The 22,719-nt window shown below is 42.7% G+C and overlaps 1 protein-coding gene across 30 annotated transcripts in view; it reads right to left on the bottom strand.

Annotated features, from left to right (window-relative positions):
* MAP4 (microtubule associated protein 4) overlaps window positions 1-22,719 on the bottom strand; it is a 228,660-nt gene that overhangs the window by 173,914 nt on the left and 32,027 nt on the right. For 16 of the 30 annotated variants that reach the window (XM_054481811.2, XM_054481830.2, XM_063661201.1 and 13 more), the window contains exon 2: window positions 2,253-2,374. The exons of the other annotated variants lie outside the window; for them this stretch is intronic. In XM_054481811.2, the coding sequence (XP_054337786.1) occupies window positions 2,253-2,374 (122 nt within the window). The remainder of the gene's footprint in view (window positions 1-2,252; window positions 2,375-22,719) is intronic. 30 annotated transcript variants of the gene reach the window in all.

The following is a 22,719-nucleotide window of genomic DNA, read 5'->3' as shown; positions in this document are numbered from 1 at the left end:
GTTTTAGTGGCTTGGTTTAACTAAATCACAAAGTCAGTAGACAGGAAAGGTGGGAGAGGGAGAGAAATGGAAAACAAAAGTACCACAAAATGGCTGGGCACGGTGGCTCACACCTGTAATCCCAGCACTTTGGGAGGGTGAGGCAGGTGGATCACAAGGTCAGGAGTTCCAGACCAGCCTGGCCAAGATGGTGAAACCCCATCTCTACTAAAAATACGAAAATTAGCTGGGCGTGGTGGCGGGTGCCTGTAGTCCCAATTACTCAGGAGGCTGAGGCAGAGAACTGCTTGAACCCAAGAGGCGGAGGTTGCAGTGAGCCAAGATTGCGCCACTGCACTCCAGCCTAGGCGACAGAGACTCCTTCTCAAAAAAAAAAAAAAAAAAAGTACCGCAAAACTAGTGGTAATTCCTTTAGAACATAATCAGAACTTCATTCACACATCCAAATTGTCAGGCACAGTGGCAAAGGTCTGTAATCCCAGCACACTGGGAGGCCAAGGCGGGCAGATCGCTTGAGCCCAGGAGTTCAAGACCAGCCTGGGCAACATGGCGAACCCCTGCCTTGATAAAAAATACAAAAAAGGTTAGCTGGTTGTGGTGGCACACACCTGTAGTCCCAGCTACTTGGGAGGATGAGGTGTGAGGATCACTGGAGTCTGGGAGGTTGAGGATGAGTGAGCCGAAATTGTGCCACTGCACTCCAGCCTGGGCAACAGAGTGAGACTGTCTCAAAATTAAATAAGCCAGGTGGGGTGGCTCACACCTGTAATCCCAGCACTTTGTGAGGCCAAAGCGGGCAGATCACTTGAGGTCAGGAGTTCAAGACCAGCCTGGCCAACAGGGTGAAACTCCATCTCTACTAAAAATATAAAAATTAGCCAGGTGTGGTGGTGGGCACCTGTAATCCCAGCTACTCGGGAGGCTGGCATGAGAATGCTTAAAACCCAGGAGGTGGAGGCTGCAGTGAGCCGAGATGGTGCCACTGAACTCCAGCATGGGTGACAGAGCGAGACTCTGTCTCTAAATAAATAAATAAATGCATATTTTTTTAAGTCTTACTTCCCTAGGAAGCAATAATCACTAACTCCTTTTTCAGTTTTGTCAATGACCTGAAAAGCTTGGTCCTGACACCTCTGCTTTATGGAAAAGGCAAGAATGCATACTGATTCCTAAGGTAGTAATCTGAATGGTTTAAAATTCCATACATGTAGCTACAGACAACTAGTATAATGGCAGAGATGTTACATGATATTTTAAGATCTAGTTCCAGTAGTAATAAAATTGTAGTAAAAAGAGGTAGGTCAGGCACGGTGGCTTACGCCTGTAATCCCAGCACTTTGGGAGGCTGAGGTGGGAGAATCACGAGGTCAGGAGATCAAGGCCATTCTGGCTAACACGGTAAAACCCCGTCTCTATTAAAATACAAAAAATTAGCTGGGCGTGGTGGCACGCACCTGTAGTCCCAGCTACTCAGGAGGCTGAGGTAGGGAAATCGCTTGAACCCATGAGGCAGAGGTTGCAGTGAGCCGAGATCGCTACTGCACAGAGCAACAGAGCAAGACTCCATCTCAAAAAATATATATATATATAATATATGTATTATATAGTCATATGTAATATTATGTATTATATATTATATATTCACATGTAATATATATTATATATTTTATATATATGGCATTTCTGGCCAGGTGTGGTGGCTCACATCTGTAATCCCACCACTTTGAAAGGCTGAGGTGGGAGGATCATCTAAGGCTAAGAGTTTGAGATCAGTCTTGGCAACATAGTGAGACCCTGTCTCAATTAGGAAAAAAAAAAATTTAAACACAGCATTTCCAGTCCTTTCAAACTCAGATGAAGTTTAATTAAAATCTTCAGGGGACACCCCAGTAAAGCAACAGCATACCTCACACCCAGATGCTGGTTTCTAATACCATTCTCTGATAAAGAAACCAAGACTCTTTGGAGAAATGACTAATTCTAGGACTGAGAACAAAATATTCAAGATGAGCCTGAAATACCTTGTATTTCCAGAAAGTTAGGAAGTGCTAAAAAAAAAAAAAAAAAAAAAAAAAAATATTGATAGGGGTAAGTTGGCCGGGCGAGGTGGCTCAGGCCTGTAATCCCAGCACTTTGGGGGGCCAAGGCAGGCAGATCACCTGAAGTCAGGAGTTCAAGACCAGCCTGACCAACATGGTTAAAACCCGTCTCCATAAAAAATACAAATATTAACCAGGCATGATGGTGGGTACCTGTAATCCCAGCTACTCGGGAGGCTCAGACGGGAGAATTGCTTGAACCCAGGAGGTGGAGGTAGCACTGAGCCGCAATTGTACCACTGCACTCCAGCCTGGGCGACAGAGTAAGACTCCATCTCAAAAAAAAAAAAAAAAGATAGGGGTAAGTCAATTACAGAGGAGTCAACTAAAAAAGTTCCCAATGACCAAAGCTGGAACAATATAAACAATAGACTGAATAAATAAATGAGAGAGAACAAGCAAGTCTTCAGTGAATAATTCCAAATAACAAGATACTCCACTTCCAAGAGGTGGAACATAACCCTTCATCCTTTACATGTGCATAGCACATAGTAACCTCCTTCTAAAGAGTACAATATGAAAATGGGGGGGGGGCGGGTAAGAGAAATATGACAAATACTACCTAAGCCAAGTGATCAAGACTAATATCAACAGTGATAAATCAGCTGGGCGCAGTGGCTCACGCCTGTAATCCCAGCCCTCTGGCAGGCCAAGGCAGGAGGTTCACTTGAGGCCAGGAGTTCTGACACCAACTTGGGCAAGCAACATGGCGAAACCCTATCTCTATGAAAAATACAAAAATTAGGCTGGGCGCGGTGGCTCACACCTGTAATCCCAGCACTTTGGGAAGCCAAGGTAGGGGGATCACAAGGTCAGGAGATTGAGATCATCCTGGCTAACACGGTGAAACCCTGTCTCTACTAAAAATACAAGAAGTTAGCTGGCTGTGGTGGCACATGCCTGTAGTCCCAGCTACTTGGGAGGCTGAGGCAGGAAAATCGCTTGAACCCAGGAGACGGAAGTTACAGTGAGCCAAGTTGCACCACTGCACTCCAGCCTGGGTGACAGAGCAAGACTCCATCTCAAAAAAAAAACAAAAAAACAAAAAAATTAGCCAGGCATGGTGGTAAGTGCCTGTAGCCCCAGCTACTCGGGAGGCTGAGGTAGGAGGATCACTTGAGCCCTGGAGGCCAAGGTTGCAGTAAGCCACGATCGTGCCACTGCAACCCAGCCTGGGCAACAGAGCAAGACTCTTTCTCAAAAAAAAATTAGCTGGGCTTGGTGGCATGTGCCTATGGTCCCAGCTATTTGGGAAGCTGAGTTGAGAGGAAGCTTGAGTCGAGTCCAGGAGGTTCCAGTGAGCTGTGATCACAGCACCGCACTCCAGCTTGAGTGATAAAGCAAAACACACACACACACACACACACACACACACACACACACAGAGACATAAATCATGCTGACATGATTTGATAGTATGCACCCTTGATATAATGTGATAAGAGTGGCACTTTACCTCTGTGATCTTCCTTCTAAAAAGCATAACCCCTGTCTAATCATGAGAAAAAGATCAGACAACTCCCAACTGAAGGACACGCTGCAAAATATCAGACCAGTACTCCCCAAAACTGTCAAAGTCATCAAAAACAAGGAAGGTGTAAGAAACTGTCATAGCCAAGAGAAAGCTAAGTATGATAACTAAACATAATGTGGTATCCTAGATGAGATCCTAGAACAGAGAAAGGCATTTAGGTAAAAATTAAGGAAATCTAAATAAACTATGAACTTTAGTTAATAATAATGTATGAAAATTGAGGTCAGGAGTTCGCGAGCGGCCTGGCCAACATGGTGAAACTGCATTTCTACTAAAAAATAAAAATAAAAAAATTAGATGGGCATGGTGGTGTGCGCCTGTAATCCCAGGTACTAGGGAGACTCAGGCAGGAGAATTACTTGAATCTCGGAGGCGGGGGTTGCAGTTAGCCCAAGATCACGCCACTACACTCCAGCCTGGGAAACAGAGCAAGACTCTGTCTCAAAAAAAAAAAAAAAAAAAAATTAGCCAGGTGTGGTGGCAGGCACCTGTAATCCCAGCTAATCAGGAGGCTGAGGCAGGAGAATTGCTTGAACCCAGGAGACAGAGGTTGCAGTGAGCTGAGATTGCGGCACTGCACTCCAACCTGGGTGACAGAGAAAGACTCCTTCTCAAAAACAAACAAAAAACAAAAACAAACAAAAATTCTAGTAATAACCAGTATTTACTTCCAACTTAAATCTGATCCACGACCTAAAACTGCACTCTGAAATAATCTACAATTCCCCTGAGAAACTTAATAAATACAGAAAAAAGTATGTATATCAATTAACTTACAAGTCTCTAATCACTGCAAACTAGCTGACTCTCGTTAAAGCTTCAAATCTTAAAGTTCTACCACTGGTACTCTTAGAAGCTAACTTATCCTTGTTGATCAGAGAGAGACAACAGTGACCAAGTCTAATAAAAGCTTATTCATGTACACAGAAACAAAACAAAGTAACTTGGCGATGTGCACATCTAATATTTCCAACCAAATCACAAAACTTTAGAAAGGGCATTTGAATCCAACCTCCTTATTTTAAAAGTGAGAAAAAGTCCAAGGAGATTAACAAATGTATTTGTTCAAAGTCATCCCTGAGTTCTCAACTAAAAGTAGAATTTCTTTTCTGTCCTATATCCCAAATCAGGAAGCAGGGGGAAAAGGTAGGAGGTATTATCATTCTGATCATCATTTCCTATGCTAACTTAGAACGCTTTCGTTTCTCAGGGATAAAGAAGGTGAGTCCAGCTATATCTATGTATTGGAAATAGCATCACATAGCTCTCCTTTTTAAAATGGCATGCCCTCCTCATATGGATTTTTATCTTCTATAACTATCAGTTATCGCACTATGCTTCTACAGTCAGTATCTATGATGTGAAAGTTGAGGCCCTGGTTAAAGCTTCTTAAATCTACAATTGTATTTTGTACAAACAGAAAAGTAAGTATATTAGTTTTCTTTCCAGTTGTCCTTAATTTTTTTAATTGAAGTGAAGTTTACATAACATACAATTAACCATTTTAAAGTACATTATGATTTCCCTCCAGTTTCAAACTGTCCTTAAGAATTTTTTTTATTTTTATTTTTATTTTTTATTTTTTTGAGACGGGAGTCTTGCTCTGTCACCCAGGCTTGAGTGTAGTGGTAAGATCTCGGCTTACTGCAACCTCCACCTCCGAGGTTCAAGTGATTCTCCTGCCTCAGCCTCCAGAGTAGCTGGAATTATAGGTGCACGCCACCACAGCCAGCTAATTTTTGTATTTTTAGTAAAGATGGATTTGTTTCACTATGTTGGCCAGGCTGGTTTCAAACTCCTGACCCTAGGTGATCTGCCTGCCTCGACCTCCCAAAGTGCTGGGATTACAGGTGTAAGCCACCGTGTCCAGCCAAGAATTTTTAATTAAAGATGCACTAATCCAAATATAGACGAGGAGCTACTCAATTTTCAGTTAATTAATCACATCTGAAGATAATGATGGCCTATGCCCTCATATCAAGTGTATCCTGAGCCCTTTTATCATTCTAATCTCTTTCTACACGTGGCCAACCAGAGTGCATACACATTGTGCCAAGTACCTTTCACCTTTTTCTACATATCAGTAGTATTCTATTACACAGAAAACTCACACTCCTGCCCTAAACATAACCACAGAGTTAGGCTTATTGTGTGGTTAGCCTATCTGGCATGCCTTTGTCTCACAAATGCTTAGAGGACATTTCACACTACTTAGAAAGGAATGATCTCATCCCACTGACCCAACAGCTAATTTTATCAAAAAGCTTTTTGTTAAAAGCTGTGATAACCCAGGAAACCAGATCTATTTTTACTGTTATGGCAAGGAAAAGGAACAGAGAAAATCATAGGGAAAAATCAGCTCACACATTGACCATTTAAAAAAATCACTTCGGGGCCCAGCACGGTGGCTCATACCTGTAATCCCAGCACTTTGGGAGCCCAAGGCAGGTGAATTACTTGAGGTCAGGAGTTCGAGACCAGCCTGGCCAACATAGTGAAACCCCCGTCTCTACTAAAAATACAAAAAAAGAGCTGAGCGTTGTGGCATACATCTGTAATCCCAGCTACTTGGGAGGCTGAGGCACGAGAATCGCTTGAACCTGGAGGGGGAGGTTGCACTAAGCTGAGATCATGCCACTACACTCCACCCTGGGCGACAGAGACTCTGTAACCAAAAAAAAAAAAAAAAAAAATTTTTTTTTTTCACTTAGGCCAGGTGCAGTGGCTCACGCCTGTAATCCCAGCACTTTGTGAGGCTGAGGTGGGAGGATTGCTTGAGTCCAGGAGTTCAAGACCAGTCTAGGCAACATACTAAGACCTTGTCTCTACAAAATATACAAAAATTAGCCAGGCATGGTGGCACATGCCTGTAATCCCAGCTCCTTGGGAGGCTGAGGTGAGAGGTTTGCTTGAGATCAGGAGGTTAAGGCTACAGTGAGCTGTGACTGCACCACTGCACTCCAGCCTGGGAGACAGAGAGACATTGTCAAAAAAAATAATAACTTATTCTACAGTTTTCCCCCTTTCTTTGGTGTCTGGCTACAAGTGAACAAAAGGAAAAACTTTCAGAATTGTTTAATGCAAGAAAAAAATCATTATTTTAACAATTAAAAAGCAAACTTCATATTACAGTCCAAACACTAAACCTACCTTGGGTCTGATTTGTATGGGGGAAAAAAAAAGGATTTCTCTCCAATATGACCCCAAGAAATATACAACTCTTCAGTGGGAGATGCAGTATAATAAAATGACAAAATATTAAAATTAAAAGAAGAAGAAGAAAAGAAAAAGGAAAAAAAAAAGAAACTCCAACCTATATAAAAAAATAAGAACTAGACCAGATGCAGTGGCTGACACCTGCAATCCTGGCACTTTGCGAGGCCGATGAGGGAGGATTGCTTCAGCCCAGGAGTTCCAGATCAGCCTGGGAAACACAGGGAGATCCCATCTCTACAAAAAATTTCAAAATTAGCCAGGCATGGTGGTATGTGCCTGTGGTCCCAGCTACTCAGGAGGCTGAGGTGGGAGGATTGCTGGAACCCAGGAGGTTGAGGCTGTAGTGAGTCGTGATGGCACCACTGCACTCACTCAACAGAGTGGGATCCTGTCTCAATAGACTAAAAATAAAAATAAGAACAGCCAGCTGGGCATTGTGGCTCACACCTGTAATCCCAACACTTTGGGAGGCCAAGGGAGGCGGAGCACATGAGGTCAGGAGTTCGAGATCAGCCTGGCCAACATAGTGAAACCCCGCCTCTACTAAAATTACAAAAATTAGCCAGGTGTGGTGGCACACACCTGTAATCCCAGCTACTCGGGAGGCTGAGGCATGAGAATTGCTTGAACCTGGGTGGTGGATGTTGCAGTGAGCCGAGATCCCACCACTGCATTCCAGCCTGGGCGACAGAGTAAGACTCCGTCCCAAAAAAAAAAAACAGGAGTTATTGCAGACTTATATTCCAGAGACCATTCTGATCACTTTACATAAATTACTTCGCTTAATATGTTGAACAACTCTAGGACATAGATAACCCCATTTAAAATGAGGACACCAGGGCACTTAGAGGTTAAATAACTTGCCTAAGATTGCTCAGCTAGTAAAGTGGCAGGCCTCCAACTCTTAATTTACTACCAAATATTGTCTCTCACAGCAGTCTTTATAGCCAGCTCTATGCAAAGCTAAATGATCATTCAATAGATTGAAAAGTCAAAGGCTATGATAATAGCCTTTAACAATTAAACACTAGTTTAATTGTTTATAACGCTACCTCCCACCTTTTCCACCCATAGCCACCCAATCCCATCCAGGCTGGGTAACCAGTTAGCTCCCTTCACCAACACCACTACCAACCTGACCCTCAAATGTAACAAGTGAAACTGCCACACATTAAGCATTCATCTCCTATTAACTTTATGCCTCCTGTTTTTTAATTCTTAAAAATAGTAGTTGTTCATCATTTATCATATTTCTGTGTACTCAAAGTACATGAATGTGCCCTCTATCTTCGTAGGTCCAAGGGGGCGCCTTCTTGATATCGTCATGTATAGAGCTATGGCCAAATGCTTTGACATAGGGTATGCCCCTCCAGACCCTTGACAAGGCTGTTCTTTCTATGTAAACAGTACCAGTCTCTGAGCTAAAACACCTAAGAAACACAAAATAGATCAAGAGCACTGTTTAGAGTGACTCTCCGTAAGTTTATATGTATCAGTATGCATATGAAAACCAAATGAGTGAAGGTGGCTGATGTAAACAAAAGAGCCTGCAGCAGGCAAACATAAGCAATGAAAGCTAATATAGTATCTTCTGGTGTGTAGACCAGCTGTCTTTCTAATGGTGAATGTTAGCCTACAGTAAGATAAAACAAAAGATGACTATAAGGCTGAGAGATAAAGACTAAAATGAGGTTACTGGCTTACAGCCTGAAAAGTATTCTGAAGCCAAAAATCAGATACAGAATTTGGACCCCTATGAAATGCATAAGGCTCTCCCCAAATCTCAGCTACACCTCCCTACCCTGTCATTGATTCTTAGTGGGTCAGAATACATCCAGTAAGAATACTAGCATCAACATGAAATAAAATCTAAAAAGGAAATAAACTCTAGTAAATAAAGTTCTGAGGAAAGTAAAAAAGGGTCCCTCCAAGAATAGGAAAAGCTGTCACAAGAGCTACAGAACCTCCCTTTATCTCTTCATGTGCTGGATTGATCCTATATACTCAAAAGCTGCAACAGAATGAGTAACATATGAATAAGAGTGGATAAGAATACTAAATCAAAAATGATTTATATCAATTACTGTCCATCTTCAATACTAAAATAATTCTTTCACACTTAATAATTAAAATGCTATTCTTCTTCTCTACCTTTTCACTTTATTTATTTATTTATGAGACAGGGTCTCATTCTGTTACTCAGGCTGGTGTGCAGTGACGCAATCTTGGCTCATTGCAGCCTCGATCTCCCGAGGCTCAGGTGATCCTCCCACCTCAGCCTCCCAAGTAGCTGGGACTCCAAGCACGTGCCACCACGCCTGGCTAATTTTTGTATTTTTTGTAGAGACAGGGCTTCTCCATGTTGCCCAGGCTGGTCTCAAACTCCTGGGCTCAAGCGATCCTGTCACCTTGGCCTCCCAAAGTGCTAGGATTACAGGTGTGAACCACAGCACCCAGCTTCCATATTTTCAATACCTACCCCTCAACCTACCTCCATCCCTATGAAAGTCGCCATGACTTCAGGAGCACTCTATATGATATGTACTTCTAGTACACAGTTGATATATGACATGTGCTTCTACTATACAACTTTATTATTTACGTGCCTATTACCCTCTATTAACTGTGAGCTCAAGAGTGAGGATTTTCGGCCAGGTACAGTGGCTCACGCCTGTAATCCCTGCACTTTGGGAGGCCAAGGCGGGCGGATCACCTGAGGTCAGGAGTCCAAAACCAGCCTGGCCAACATGGCAAAATGCCATTTCTACTAAATATACAAAAATTAGCTGAGCATGGTGGCAGGCGTCTATAATCCCAGCTACTCAGGAGGCTGAGGCAGGAGAATCGCTTGAACCCAGCAGGTGGAGTTTGCAGTGAGCCGAGATCACGCCATTGCATACCAGCCTGGGCATCAGAGCAAGACTCCATCTCAAAAAAAGAAAAAAAAAAAAAAAAAAAGAGTGAGGATTTTCAGAGTATTTGGATGCTCACCCAGCACCTATCCCAGTTCCAGGAGCATGGCAGATGCAAAAGAATGTATGAAAGAGTGAAGGAAAGAAAAATATGTGTTTTTCTAATTCTCAAGTCTTCATTTTTTTCTTTTTATTACCATCCATGGCAAAAAAAAATTTATATTATGATCCATATTCACATACACATATATAAATGAAACAGAAGTTTTATAAATCAATACTCATCCATATTATGTACAATGCACTGAAATTTTCTTTTTTTTTTTTTTTTTTTTTTTGAGATGGAGTCTCACTCTGTTTCCCAGGCTGGAGTGCAGTGGCGCGGTCTCGGCTCACTGCAAGCTCTGCCTTCCAGGTTCATGCCATTCTCCCGCCTCAGCCTCCCGAGCAGTGGGGACTACAGGCGCCCGCCACCACGCCCCGCTAATTTTTTGTATTTTTAGCAGAGACGGGGTTTCACCGTGTTAGCCAGGATGGTCTTGATCTCCTGACCTTGTGATCCGCCCGCCTCAGCCTCCCAGGGTGCTGGGATTACAGGCGTGAGCCACCGCGCCTGGCCTACTGAAATCTTCTATTCCATTATCTTCTAGTGTTGTTTTGCTTTTAAGAGTTGGCTGTAGGCCAAGTGCGGTGGCTCACACCAGTAATCCCAGCATTTTGGGACGCCAAGGTAGGCAGATCGCATGAGCCCAGGAGTTCAAGACCAGCCTGGGCAACATGGTGAGACCCAGTCTCTACAAAAAATACAAAAATTAGCCAGGCATGGTGATGCACACCTATAGTCCCACCTATTTGGGAGGGCTAAGATAGGAGAATTACCTAAACCTGGGGAGGCAAAGGCTGCAGTGAGCCGAGATCATACCACTGCACTCCAGCCTGGGAGACAGAGTAAACTGTGTCTCAAAAAAAACAAACAAACAAAAACAGCAACAGAAAAAAGAGTTGGCAGTGAGTCATAATTTGAAAATTTCAGTCCTGGTAAAAATCAGTCTCTTAACAGAAAGTGGTACCATTAAAACTGGTTTTCAGTTTTCCAGTGCTGACGATCCCCTCACGAGAACAGGCCTCTCACAAAGAATCTCCCTCCCTCTCCAGAAAAAAAGAGCAAGCACAAGAAGTGCCTGGTGCAGAGCCCCAATTCTTACTTCCTGAACGTGAAATGCCCAGGATGCTATAAAATCACCATGGTCATCAGTCATGCACAATAGTAGTTGTTGTGTCTGGCTGCTCTGCTGTCCTCTGCCAGCCTACAGGAAGGCTCTCCTTCAGATAGAGACAGCACTGAAAGAACCCTGATTCAAGATGAGTGGGAAACTATATCAATAAACACATATGGATGCCAAAAATAAATAAAAGTAGTTTTCAAACTTTAACGTGGACATCCCATGGAAAGGTGGTTTAAAAGAGATTATGAAGTTCTATTCTCAGAATTTGATTTAGTAAATCTAGGTAGGAGTCCAGAAATCTGCATTTTAAAGGAGTCCAAATGGTTCTGATGCAGATGATAAAACAATCCTTATCAGAAACATGCTTACATAATTTAAGATTTAATCTGAAAAGTCATAGCTTGAACTCTTCTTGCACTAAGTTAAAGGTTAAACAAAGTACCTGCAGGAGGATTCTGTCCTGCTAACAGACTGGTTTTTAATCTGAACACTGTTTGGCTCAACAGTCCTTTCATAGACTTCCTCTAAAGCAACTTGGTAAGCCACTAAAATCTAACTGTTCCTCTTAACTACAGCCCTTTGCACCAAGAAAACAGAAGAATGATATAAATGAAAGGCATTTCTGTTGCCCAGTCATTGGCTCTATAACTGAAAGGGCTTTTGAAAACCAGTCACATTGACTATACAAGTGACATATGCAGTCATCAGTTTGGAATCTCTAAGGACTACAGCTCAAAAACAATCACTAACAGCTCAAAGTCTGACCCCAAAGTGCTTAAAAGCCACTGATGAAATAAAACTTTCATAAGAACATTCTACAATCCACGCTTCTACTCCTTGCTATTACAAGCCAATAGGATCTTAAGGTTTTAAATTTGACAAAATCATATTATTTATTTTTATTTATTTATTTATTTTTTTGGAGACGGCGTCTCACTCTGTCGCCCAGGCTAGAGTGCAGTGGCGCGATCTCGGCTCACCGCAAGCTCCGCCTCCCGGGTTCAGGCCATTCTCCTGCCTCAGCCTCCCTGAGACTACAGGCACCTGCAACCACGCCCAACTAATTTTTTTTATTGTTAGTAGAGATGGGGTTTCACCATGTTAGCCAGGACAGTCTCGATCTCCTGACCTTGTGATCCGCCCACCTCGGCCTCCCAAAGTGCTGGGATTACAGGCGTGAGCCACCACGCCCGGCCTATTTATTTATTTTGTAAGATAGAGTCTCACTGTTGCCCAGCAGGAGTGCAGTGCCGCAACCTCGGCTCACTGCAGCCTCTGCCTCCCGGATTCAAGCAATTCTCCTGCCTCAGCCTCCTGAGTAGCTGGGACTATAGGCATGCGCCACCACACCCAGCTAATTTTTGTATTTTTAGTAGAGATGGGATTTCACCATATTGGTCAGGCTGGTCTTGAACTTCTGACCTTGTGATCTGCCCACCTCAGCCTCCCAAAGTGCTGGGATTAGAGGCGTGCGTGCGCCACCACATCCAGCCAATTTTTGTATTTTTGATAGAGATGGGGTTTTGCTGTGTTAGCCAGGCTGGTCTTGAACTCCTGACCTCAGGTGATCTGCACACCTTGGCCTCCCAAAGTGCTGGGATTACAGGTGTAAGCCACCATGCCCAGCCAATAAAATTGTATTTTAAATGCACCAAGTACCTGAGTCAACAATCCAAAAATGATATTAAGAAAACAATTCTGCTTAAAATAGCATAAAAAAATACTTAAAAGAAGTGAACAATTTATTTATTCATTTATTTTGAGATGGAGTTTTGTTCCTGCTGCCCAGGCTGGAGTGCAGTGGCACAAAAATCTCGGCTCACCACAACCTCTGCCTCCCGGGTTCAAGCGATTCTCCTGCCTCAGCCGCCTGAGTAGCAGAGATTACAGGCACATGCCACCACGCTCGGCTAATTTTTGTATTTTTAGTAGAGATGGGGTTTCATAATGCTGGTCAGGCTAGTCTCAAACTCCTGACCTCAGGTAATCCACCTGCCTTGGCCTCCCAAAGTGCTAAGATAACAGGCATGAGCCACCGTGCTCGGCTGAAGTGAACAATTTATACTCTGAAAAATACAAAAAAAAAATTCCTGAAAGAAATTAAGGAAGATTTAAATAAATGGAAAGACATTCAAGTTCATGGATCAGAAGATTTAACATTGCTAAGATGGCAATGCTTCCCAAACTGATCTACAGATTCAGGCGCAGTGGCTCACTCCTGTAATTCCAACACTTTGGTAGGCCAAAGTGGGCGTATTACTTGAGCCCAGGAGTTCAAGACCAGCCTGGGCAACATGGCAAAACCCCATCTCAGCCTGGGTGATGGAGTGAGACCCTGTGTCCAAAAAAATACACAAAAATCACACCAAGCTTCTTTGTAGAAATTGACAATCAATCCTAAATTCATATGGAAATTCAAGGGACCCAGAATAGTTAAAACAACCCTGAAATAAAAACAAGGTTGATGGACACATACTTTCCACTTTCATAACATACTACAGAAAGCTATAATAGTCAAGACAACATGGTACTAGTATAAGCACAGACAAAGTCCTGGGAGGATAGCACACCCGAATTCCACCAGGAGAGATGCTCCTGCTCTCAGGACCTCTCCAGACCTTGTCTTATATATCTCTTCAGCTGGCTATTTATTTGTATCCTTTAAAATATCCTTTGTAATAAACTGGTAAACGTGTTTCCGAGTTCTGCGAGCTGCTCTAGCAAGTTAAGCCCATGGCTATAAATGGGAACACCAATTTATAGCCAGTCAGTCAGAAGCACAGGTAAAATAAGCTGGAGCTTACAACTGGCATGTGAAGTGTGGGGAGAGGCAGTCTTGGAAACTGAGCCCTCAACCTGTGGAATCTTGATGCTATCTCCAGGTTGATTATGTCAGAATTGAGTGGCTGTCAGCTGCAGAAATGACTGCTTGCTTGCCTGCTGGTGGGGAGAAATCCCCACACATCTGCTTTGAGTAGGGTGCTATAAGAATATCAGCAGTAGGAGAAACGGAGTTTGTTTTTTCCACACACACCTGTATCTAAAATACCAAACACCCTGGCAACTTAATAATAAAAAGACAAATTAATTTAAAAATGAACAAAGAATCTGTACATTTCTCCAAAGATAATATACAAATGGCCAATAAACACATTAGTCACCAGAAAAATGAAAGTCAAAATCACAATGAGATCCTACACCCAGTAGCATGACTAAAATAAAAAAAAAAAGGTAATGAATGGCAAGTGTTTTAGATGTGGCAAGAACTGGAACCCTCATATACTGCTAATGAGAACATAAAATGGTGCAGCCACCTTGAAAAAGTCTGGGAGCTCCTCAAAAGGTTAAACAGAGTTACCATATGAAAGCAGAAATAACCCAAATGTTCCTCAACAAATAAATGATAAATAAAATGAGGTACATACATACAATGCCATATTATTCAGCCATAAAAGGGAATAAAGTCCTAATACATGCTACAAGATGGGTGAACCCTGAAAACAGTTACAAAAGACCACCTACTATATTAATCTGTGTATATAAAATATCCAGAGTAGGTAAATTTATATAGAAAGTAGATTCATGGTTGCCTGGGGCTTGTGGTTTATTGTATTACGGACTGATAAAGAATATGGGATTTCTTTTGGGGGTCATGAAAATGTTCTAGACTTTACTGCACTAATGGTGCACATGTCTGTGAATATACCAAAAAACAATGAATTGTACATTTTATTTATTTATTTTTTTTTTGTGATGGAGTCTTGCTCTGTCACCCAGGCTGGAGTGCAAAGGCAAGATCTCGGCTCACTGCAACCTCTGCCTCCTGAGTTCAAGCAATTCTTGTGCCTCAGCCTCCCAAGTAGCTGGGATTACAGGCACGTGTCACCATGCCCGGCTAATTTTTGTATGTTTAGTAGAGACAGGGTTTTGCCATGTTGGTCAGGCTGGTCTCGAACTCCTGGCCTCAAGTGATCTACCCGCCTCAGTCTTCCAAAGTGCTGTGATTACAGGTATGAGCCACTGCGCCTGGCCTGAATTGTACACTTTAAGTGGGTGAATTGTATGGTATATAAAATATATCTCAACAAAACTGTTACCAAAAAGAGAGATAACACCAAACACATGAAACTTCCTTCCTATGAGATTATTCTTAATACTAGCTTTAAGGATATTTCCTTTTTGCATTACTTTTAGAATATTTTCTACAAATATTATTTGCAATCAGTCCAAGTTTTTCAAAAGCAAAACTTGTCAAAAGAAACATACTTTGTTAGAGATGCATATACAAACTCTGCAAAGAAAAGGCTAGTTAGGGGGTACCCCTAAAAACTAAGAAGAAAAATTAAACTTTCCACAGTTTACAAACAGGCAGCTTTCGTTTTACACGATAGTGCAAAACTGTTAAAAGTAAGAATGCACGCTGAAACCATGCAAAGTGATCATAACAATTAATGAGAAAAACTGCAATTGCTCTGTAATCTTTTTTTTTTTTTTAATTGAGACGGAGTCTCGCTCTGTGTCCAGGCTAGGGTGCAGTGGCGCCATCTTGGCTCACTGCAATCTCCACCTCCTGGGGTCAAGCAATTCTCCTGCCTCAGCCTCCTGAGTAGCTGGGACTACAGGCACGTGCCACCACACCCAGCTAATGTTTGTATTTTTAGTAAAGATGGGGTTTCACCATGTTGGCCAGGATGGTCTCCATCTCCTGACCTCATGATCTGCCCACCTAAGCCTCCCAAAGTGCTGGGATTACAGGCGTGAGCCACTGCACCCAGCCGCTCTGTAATTTTTTTTTTTTTTTTTTTTTGAGACAGCCTCGCTCTGTTGCCCAGGCTGGAGTGCAGTGGTGCAATCTCGGTTCACTGTAAGCTCTACCTTCCAGGTTCACGCCATTCTCCTGCCTCAGCCTCCTGAGTAGCTGGAACTACAGGCACCCGCCACCACGCCTGGCTAATTTTTTTGTGTTTTTAGTAGAGACGGGATTTCACCATGTTAGCCAGGATGGTCTCAATCTCCTGACCTCGTGATCCACCCGCGTCGGCCTCCCAAAGTGCTGGGATTACAGGTGTAAGCCACAGTGCCCGGCTGCCACTCTGTCATTTTTTAAAAATTTTGGGCCAGGCACAGTGGCTCATGCCTGTAATCCCAGCACTGGGAGGCTGAGGTGGGCAGATCACTTGAGGTCAGGAGTTCGAGACCAGCCTGGCCACCATGGCGAAACCTCATGTCTACTAAAAATACAAAAATTAGCCAGGCGTGGTGGCACACGCCTGTAATCCCAGCTACTTGGGAGGCTGAGGCAGGAGAACCATTTGAACCTAGGACGGGTTCACTACAGAGGTTGCGTGAGCCGAGATTGCACCACTGTACTCCAGCCTAAGTGACACAGTGAGACTCCATCTCAAAAAATAATTTAAAAAATAAAATAAAAATTACCCAGGGGTGGTGGTGCGCACCTATAATCCCAGCTACTCGGGAGGCTGAGGCAGGAGAATTGCTTGAATCCAGGAGGTAGAGGTTGCAGTGAGCTGAGATCGCACCACTGCACTCCAGCCTGGGCAACAGAGCGAGATCCTATCTCAAAAAAAACAAAAATTTTTTTTTGTTGAGGCCAGGCATAGTGTCTCACACCTGAGATCCCAGCACTTTGGGAGGCTGAGGCAGGCAAATCACCTGAGGTCAGGAGTTCAAGCCAGCCTGGACAACATGGTGAAACCCCATCTCTACTAAAAATACAAAAAATTAGTCAGGCATCGTGGTGTATGCCTATAATCCCAGCTGCTAGGGAGCCTGAGGCAGGAGAATCGCTTGAACCCAGGAGGCGGAGGTTGCAGTGAGCCGAGATCGCAACACTGTGTTCCAGCCTGGGTGACAAAGTGAGACTCAGTTTCAAAAAAAAAAAAATTTCATTGAAACATTAAAAACTCTGTCAGTTATAATTATAGGAAAATTGAAAGAACAGGAAAACTAATTATTAATGCACTAAAGCAGGAGGTGAGCGAAGGGCAAGCGAGCATTTCTGCCTCCTGTCACATCAGTCGTGGCATTCTCATAAGAGCACAAACCCTACTGTGAACTGTGCATGCGAGGGATCTAGACTGTGCACTCCTTATGAGAATCCAATGCCTGATGATCTTCTGAGGTGGAAGAGTTTTATCCCGAAACCATCCCCTCCCCCAGTGTCCCCTTCCAAGGAAAAACTGTCTTCCACTAAATAGTGCTAAAAAGGTTGAGGACCACTGCACTAGAGAACATAGAAATACTGAAAATTATAATGTTTAATTTCTTTGAAAAAATTTATTAGGGGTAGTTTAAATAGTGCTTACATTCTTCTCATCATACAATTTATGATATGCAATAGACATCTTTTCTTTTCCTTTTTCTTTTGATGCAGAGTCTCACTCTGTCTCCCAGGCTGGAGTGCAGTGGCGCGATCTCCGCTCACTGCAAGCTCCGCCTCCCGGGTTCACACCATTCTCCTACCTCAGTCTCCCGAGTAGCTGGGACTACAGGTGCCTGCCACCACGCCTAGCTCATTTTTTTTTAATATTTTCAATAGAGACGGGGTTTCATCCTGTTAGCCAAGATGGTCTCGATCTCCTGACCTTGTGATCCGCCTGCCTCGGCCTCCCAAAGTGCTGGGATTACAGGCGTGAGCCACCGTGCCCGGCTGCAACAGACATCTTTTCTATGCCTTAGCCAATTGTCACACTCCTGTCTGAGTCTAGAATAGCATCAAATACTTTATGTTTCGTATTTCAATATCACAGAATACCTTCGAGAGTTCTTTCACTATGCAACTTCTTGCATCACTTTTTTTTTTTTTTTTTTTTTTAACCAAAGCACTTTCTTCACTTATGTAGATATGCTCACCTTCACTAAGTTATTTTGGCTACATATCCAGAGTCTTTTGAATGGGAGCATCAGCATTCCCTCAGTGATCTATTTCTTCTATAACTCCATTTGAGTTCAATTTGAATTTCACCTCCACTGTTGTTACTTTTTGGTTTTTTGCTGAACTTTCATCTTTTTCGGCCAATTCTCTCTATCGGTTATCGATTTTTCTTAACTATCACACAGATTTATCACTGGGAGACAAGGAGGTAACACAAATCCATGCTTTGCACAATTGTTACTTATGTAGTGACAGAAGAGCTGGCAGCGAATTTTGTACTTTATACGATTATTCAGTTAATATGCTGTGTAAAATTTAAACCATGTTATTAGGGAATTGGTCTTATTTAACCAAACCACGGTAAGTGAAACGTGTGTATATGAGAACCACATAAAGCAACAACTCCCTGTATATCACATCACAAAATCACAGAACTTAAAAGCCTTCTTCACAGTAATCTAGCCACAGTGTGTATGTGGACCCTTGATGTAGATACTGATGACCCGTCTACTTCCTGCCTGACCATTTCAAGTGATGCCCACATTACTTCACAGGGTGGCTCTTTCATTGTTGAACACTTCTAACAGTTAGAAAAATAAAGCCCCCAGCTAGTATAATGGTCAAAAGCACAGGTTCTAAAATCAGACCACCTGAATTCCTATCCTTGCTTTTCCTCTGTTGAGCTAGGTAAATTTGGGCAAGGTATGTAATCTCTCCATGACTGTTTACTCATCTGTAAAATAAAACTGTTAGCCGGGTGCGGTGGCTCACGCCTGTAATCCCAGCACTTTGGGAGGCTGAGGCAGGCAGATCACAAGGTCGGGAGATCGAGACCATCCTGGCTAACACGGTGAAACCCCGTCTCTGCTAAAAATACAAAAAATGAGCCGGGCGTGGTGGTGGGCGCCTGTAGTCCCAGCTACTTGGGAGGCTGAGGCAGGAGAATAGCGTGAATCCGGGAGGCGGGGCTTGCAGTGAGCCGAGACCGCACCACTGTACTCCAGCCTGGGCGACAGAGTGAGACTCCATCTCAAAAAAATAAATAAATAAATAAATAAATAAATATAAATAAATAAAAATGTTAAGGCCTTCAATCATGAAGTTGCTATGAGGGATGGCAAGTGTTCAGTAAATTATAACCTATATAATTAATCATATTATCATCATCATCTGTAGAGTGCTTAGTCTTCCTTATCCATCCCCATGTACCTTGGTTCAAACCCCTCACCTAGATTCTGCACTAGACTCAACTGAACACTGACAGTCTCTCACCCAGCTCTCCATATGGTCACCAGAATTCTCTCTCTAAAAATAAAATCTGACTCCCGTCAGCCTAAACAATTTGGCCTAAAGCCATCAGGTAGGGTAGAGCAAGCAGAGCAAAATCAGAGTCCTCGTTTAGGGGTGGGGAGGAAGCCATGGTGGCTGAAAGCAGGGTATCAAATACCAAGCAAAGTGGGGAGGGAATTCATGTGGTAAGGTGGCCTGGCCCAACATAACTTATAAGGAGTCAAAAGATAGCTACTATTTTAAAAGATGACATGAAACCTACAAATTGAGGAAACACAATAGTCCAAGAGGGAAAGAAAACCCAACATCTGTCAAGTAGACACAATTACTTATTTTAACTCAATGTTTTCTTGTTTCCTTGTAAACGCATGGGTGTTTTGGTGTTCGTTCATTTTGTTATTTTCTTAGCACTGGTTTTCACAAAATTCACTTTCAGAATAAAATTTCATTTGGAATGATGTCTCTCTTGAATTTGTCAACAAAAGGAAACTCCTAGTGATGCCTGATCATCAGCTACACAAATATTTGGTATCTGAAAAAATGCTGGTTCTTTAAAAAACACATTTGTGGTTTCTCTATCACTTAAAAAACAGAGAGAGAGAGATGTTTGGCACAGTGACACACAGCCTATAGTTCCATCTACTTGAAAAGCTGAAACAGAAAGGATTGCTTGAGTCCAGGAGTTCAAGGCTGCAATGAGCTATGATTATGCCTGTGAACAGCCACTGTACTGGGCAATGTATCTAGACTCCCATCTTTTAAAAAGAGAGAGAGAAAGAGAAAGTACAAAAGAGAAAAGAAAATGACAAGAACAAAGAAAAAAGCAGAGAATATTAACTGTGAATCTAAAATAGGTTGTAGGGCTCCTCCTGATGCTGTAACCTGATCATGGTGCACACTGATAAGCTCCCATTACAACAACATAAGAAAGCCGCAGACAATGGAGCAAGCCATCACCTTCCTTGTATTACAATCTCATGTCTTGCTTTGGATGCTGTGCCTCCTAACCACACCTAGTAAAAGTAGCATCACTTATTTGGCAACATCTAGTATTTAAGAACCAAGTAAAGGCCTGAAAGGAATTACCAGGCAAGACTAGATGGTACTGTGCAAGGAACACACACTTTATCATCAGGTAGATCCAGATCTCAATTATCTTTTTATTTATTTTTTATTTTTGAGACAAAGTCTTCACTCTGTCACTCAGGCTAGAGTGCAGTGGCAGGGCCAAGGCTCACTGCATCCTCAACCTCCAGGACTCAAGTGATCTCCCACCTCAGCCTCCAGAGTAGCTGAGACCACAGGTGCATGCCGCCACACTGGGCTAATTTTTAAAATTTTTTTGTAGAGACAGGATCTCACTATGTTGCCCAGGCTGGTCTCAAACATTATGACATTGATACATAACTGTTAACTAGACTACAGACCTTATTCAGTTTTCACTATTTTTTTAACCTGCGTTTGTGGTGTGTGTATTTCTAAGCAGTTTTGTCTCATGTATAGATTTTTATAACCACAACTGCAATCAAGATACAGAACTGTTCTGCTACCTCTCTGTATTTATAGCCCCTCCACCCACTACCCCCCTGTCCCCTGGCAATCACTAATCTATTCTTCATCTTTACAGTTTTGTCACTTTGAGAATGTCATACAAATGGAACTATATAGTATGTGACCTCTTGAGATTAGCTTTTTCACTAAGCATATTACCCTTGTAGTCTATTAAAGGTGTTGCAGGTTATCTATAGCTTGCTTGTTCCTTTTGATTGCTCAGTAGTATTCCATGCTATGGATGTCATATGTTTTGCTTTACACTTGTTGACACAACATTTGGATTGGTTCACATTTTGCTGTTTTGAATAAGTCTGCTATGAACAGTTATGTACAAGTTTTTAAGTGAACATAAATTTTATTTTATTTGGAGTAAATAACCAAAGGAGTGATTTCTGGGTAGTATGGTAAGTATATGTTCAATTTTTAAAGAAACTGCCAGCTGGATCCAGCGCCTGTAATCCTAGCACTTTGGGAGGCCAAGACAGGAGGATTGTTTGAGCCTAGGAGTCTGAAACCAGTCTGAGTAACATAACCGTACCCTTTCTCTACAAAAAATGCAAAAATCAGCCAGGCATGGTAGTGCATACCTATAGACCCAGCTACTTGGGACGATGAGTGGGAAGATCACTTGAGCCCAGGAGTTCAGGCTGCAGTGAGCAATGATGGCACCACTGCACTCCAGCCAGGGTAACAGAGTGAGACCAGGTCTACTAAAAAAATTGACTAGTAAAAATTAAATTAAGGCCAGGCGTGGTGGCTCACGCCTGTAATCCCAGCACTTTGGGAGGCCAAGGCAGGCAGATCGCGAGGTCAGGAGTTCGAGACCAGCCTGGCCAACATAGTAAAACCCTGTCTCTACTAAAAACACACACACAAAAAAATAGCTGGGCATGGTGGCGCGTGCCTGTAGTCCCAGCTACTCGGGAGGCTGAGGCAGTAGAATTGCTTGAACCCAGGAGGTGGAGGTTGCAGTGAGCCGAGATCACACCACTGCACTCCAGCTTGGGCAACAGAGTGAGACTTCGTCTGGGAAAAAAAAAAATAATAAATTAAATTAAATTAAAAATTTTTGGCCGGGTGCAGTGGCCCATACCTGTAATCCCAGCAATTTGGGAGGCCAAGGCGGGTGGATTACCTGAGGTCAAGAGTTTGAGACCAGCCTGGCCAACATGGTGAAACCCCGTCTCTACTAAAAATACAAAAAGTAGCTGGGCGTGGTGGCACACACCTGTAAATCCCAGCTACTCGGGAGGTTGAGGCAGGAGAATCGCTTGAACCCGGGAGCCAGAGATTGAAGTGAGCGGAGATGACACCACTGCACTCCAGCCTGGCAACAGAGCGAGACTCCATCTCAAAAAACAAAAAAAACAGTAAAGTCAAAAGGCAAATAACGGAGTAGAAGAAAATATTTGTGTTACATATACTACATAATGGATTAATTTTTATAATATACTAAGTGCTCTCACAAACAAACAGAAAAACTATCAACAACCCAACAGAAGAATGAGTCCAGGACACAAACTCTTCATAGAAATCCAAATAATAAATGTGAAAAAAAAAATTCAGCCTCTTTCATCTAAAAAGAAATACAAATTAAACAATGAGATGCTACTTTTCATTTATCAGAAAGCTTCAGTTTTCATTTAATATTCCTGTATTATCTGATTTTCTTAGTGTTGCTTCAATTTATCATAAACTTAAAAAAAAAAAAACTACAGAGGACAGGCGCGGTGGTCCACATCTGTAATCCCAGCACTTTGGGAGGCTGAGGCAGTCGGATCACAGGTCAAGAGATCGAGACCATCCTGGCCAACATGGTGAAATCCATCTCTACTGAAACTACAAAACTTAGCTGGGCATGGTGGCGCATGCCTGTAATCCCAGCTACTCGGGAGGCTGAGGCAAGAGAATCACTTGAACCCAGGAGGCGGAGGTTGCGGTGAGCTGAGATCGCGCCATTGCACTCCAGCTTGGGCAACAAGAGTGAAACTCC

Source organism: Pongo pygmaeus, chromosome 2 (genome assembly GCF_028885625.2).
Source record: "Pongo pygmaeus isolate AG05252 chromosome 2, NHGRI_mPonPyg2-v2.0_pri, whole genome shotgun sequence".
Taxonomy (NCBI): domain Eukaryota; kingdom Metazoa; phylum Chordata; class Mammalia; order Primates; family Hominidae; genus Pongo; species Pongo pygmaeus.
The sequence above is the reverse complement of the archived record's forward strand: the minus strand, read 5'-3'. Positions and strand labels throughout refer to the sequence as shown.